The sequence below is a fragment of the Pundamilia nyererei genome, unplaced genomic scaffold (assembly GCF_000239375.1).
Source record: "Pundamilia nyererei isolate P.nyererei 1_Seehausen unplaced genomic scaffold, PunNye1.0 scaffold00193, whole genome shotgun sequence".
NCBI classification, from domain to species: domain Eukaryota; kingdom Metazoa; phylum Chordata; class Actinopteri; order Cichliformes; family Cichlidae; genus Pundamilia; species Pundamilia nyererei.
In genome coordinates, this window is record NW_005187594.1 from 530,026 (window position 1) to 532,226 (window position 2,201).

Sequence of the window (2,201 nt, forward strand, 5' to 3'; positions counted from 1 at the left end):
CATGTCTATTTAAGTGTTATTTATGACACCATGTTTGCACTGAAGCACCGCAGCAATTTCCTAATGTTGTAAACCTGCTCAACATTTGGCAATAAACCCCATTCTGATTCTGATTCTGATTCTGATTCAGACAGGCATGAACATTTTCACACTTTTCTCTCTTGTTTAAAGACTCTTAAAGTTCAAACCGTTGTAGAAAAATAAGTCCAGTAGTATAAAACGTTTCGTTGACATTGCCGTGTTTGTTGGAGAGAAAACGTACAAACACACAGTGCAAGACTTCAGAGTCACACTGCTAGCAATTGAAGATTTATGTAAATTTGACAAGCTGAACGCATTCTTTACTGGACAGGAGACACGACACGATTGACAATGGTCTACAGCCAATCAGGATGCAGAACACAATGCGCTGTGTATTTATAAAAAAAAAAAAAGCATGCAAAATTGCACCAAAAAATCTGCAAAACAGCGAGGCCGTGAAAGGTGAACCGTGCTATAGTGAGGGACCGCTGTACTACTGATGTGTGCTTTGATTTGTGCTTACCTTTTGGGAAAAAGTAAACCGATTGCATGACAGTGTCAGTCTTTGCAGCTGTAGCAGATGGATCATGTGTGCTGCTCTCTGCTTACAGGAGGTTGCAGTGCGAAATGTGCCGCTGTTCCTGCGCTATCTGACAGACCAGATGCACGAGAGAGTGTCCGGCAGCCTTGTGCTGTGGTACGACAGTGTACTTGACAATGGAGAGCTAAAATGGCAGAATGAGCTCAACCAGTCCAACAGGTAGATTAAAAAAAACAAAACGTGTTTCCTTTATAGCATCTGATCAAAAACAAAGACTGAAAAAGAGAACTTTGGTCCACAGAAGTGTGTCAGACCTTTTAGATCACGATTGCTTCTAGCCTGTCAGTTCCTGGCAAACAGTTATGTATCCGTGTCAATATCTCCATACCAGGGTGTTTTTTGATGCTTGTGATGGCCTCTTTACCAACTACAACTGGAAGGAGGAGAACCTAGTGGAGATGAAGAACCTGGAGCTCCAAGACCGCCAAGCTGACATCTATGTTGGAGTGGATGTGTTTGCTCGAGGAGAGGTAGTAGGAGGAATGTTTGAGACAAATAAGGTAAGAAACTGTGAATTGTGTTTGCCAGCTTGTGCTTGTACCGTGCAGCGTCTGATTTTGGTTGTCTGCAGGCGCTGGAGATCATTCGAAGGCACAACTTCTCTGTAGCCATCTTTGCTCCTGGCTGGGTATATGAGACTCATGAGGATAAGAGTGAATTCCGCAAGAATCAAGACAAGTGAGACTAGTGCAACATCTACTCTGTGAAAAAATCAGACTGTATTTATAGATGGGTGTAGGCACCATAAGTTGAAGGCTTTAGCCATCACTGTCTTGTTTTTTAACAGTGAGCAGCAGAAGTGAGATTGTGCACTGAGAGGCTAGTAACTTCTCACTTGTCAGTCCTTTTGGGCTCTAATGAGAACCATAATAGGGGGAGGAAGCTGAGAGCCTTTTTCACATTCAGACTTACAATCACTCCTTGCTGGCTGTTGGAGTAAATGCTAAGTTAAGGTTCTTGTGCATTTGCAACACTTCTGAGAACTGGACACAGCATCCATCTTTCAAATATAGACAATATGTGGGGCATGTTAGTCGGTGTAAAGACTGAGATGTCTGTCCTGTGTGCAGGTTCTGGGCTCTTCTGTCAAACTACCTGTACATCCACCGACTAGCCTCACCACTCCCCTTCGTCTCCTCCTTCTGCCAGGGCTTTGGGAATGCCGTCTACTGGCAAGGACAGGTACTGAAGTAAAGCGTTATTTATGTATTACACTGCTTCATGTATTACCTTTGCATTACTCCCTGTGTAAATGCCAATAACAATATGACACTAAACTTTCTTTTGCTCACATTTTATTTAGAAAGCACTTTAAAATACCCAGCACAGGACCAAAGTGCTGTACAGAAAATAAGTTAAAAACAATAGAATAACAGAAAACAGCAAAAATAAATAAAACACATAATACATAAAAATTAAAACAGCCCTATATTAAAAAACAAGATAAAACAGCATAGAATCAACTATGTAGCTCTACCTACACTGTGTATAGTGCTGGCGGAGCGCTGCTGACGTCGACTGAGAAAATTGTCAGGCGGTGGAAGGAATACTTCGAGGACCTCCTTAATCCCACTGACAC

The 2,201-nt window shown here is 42.2% G+C and overlaps 1 protein-coding gene across 1 annotated transcript in view; it reads left to right on the forward strand.

Moving 5' to 3' along the window:
• The window catches only part of engase (endo-beta-N-acetylglucosaminidase), a 17,517-nt gene that overhangs the window by 7,977 nt on the left and 7,339 nt on the right, over nucleotides 1-2,201 (forward strand). The window contains exons 6-9 of the mRNA XM_005747292.2: nucleotides 633-781; nucleotides 954-1,122; nucleotides 1,194-1,300; nucleotides 1,693-1,804. Of these exons, the coding sequence (XP_005747349.1) occupies nucleotides 633-781; nucleotides 954-1,122; nucleotides 1,194-1,300; nucleotides 1,693-1,804 (537 nt within the window). The remainder of the gene's footprint in view (nucleotides 1-632; nucleotides 782-953; nucleotides 1,123-1,193; nucleotides 1,301-1,692; nucleotides 1,805-2,201) is intronic.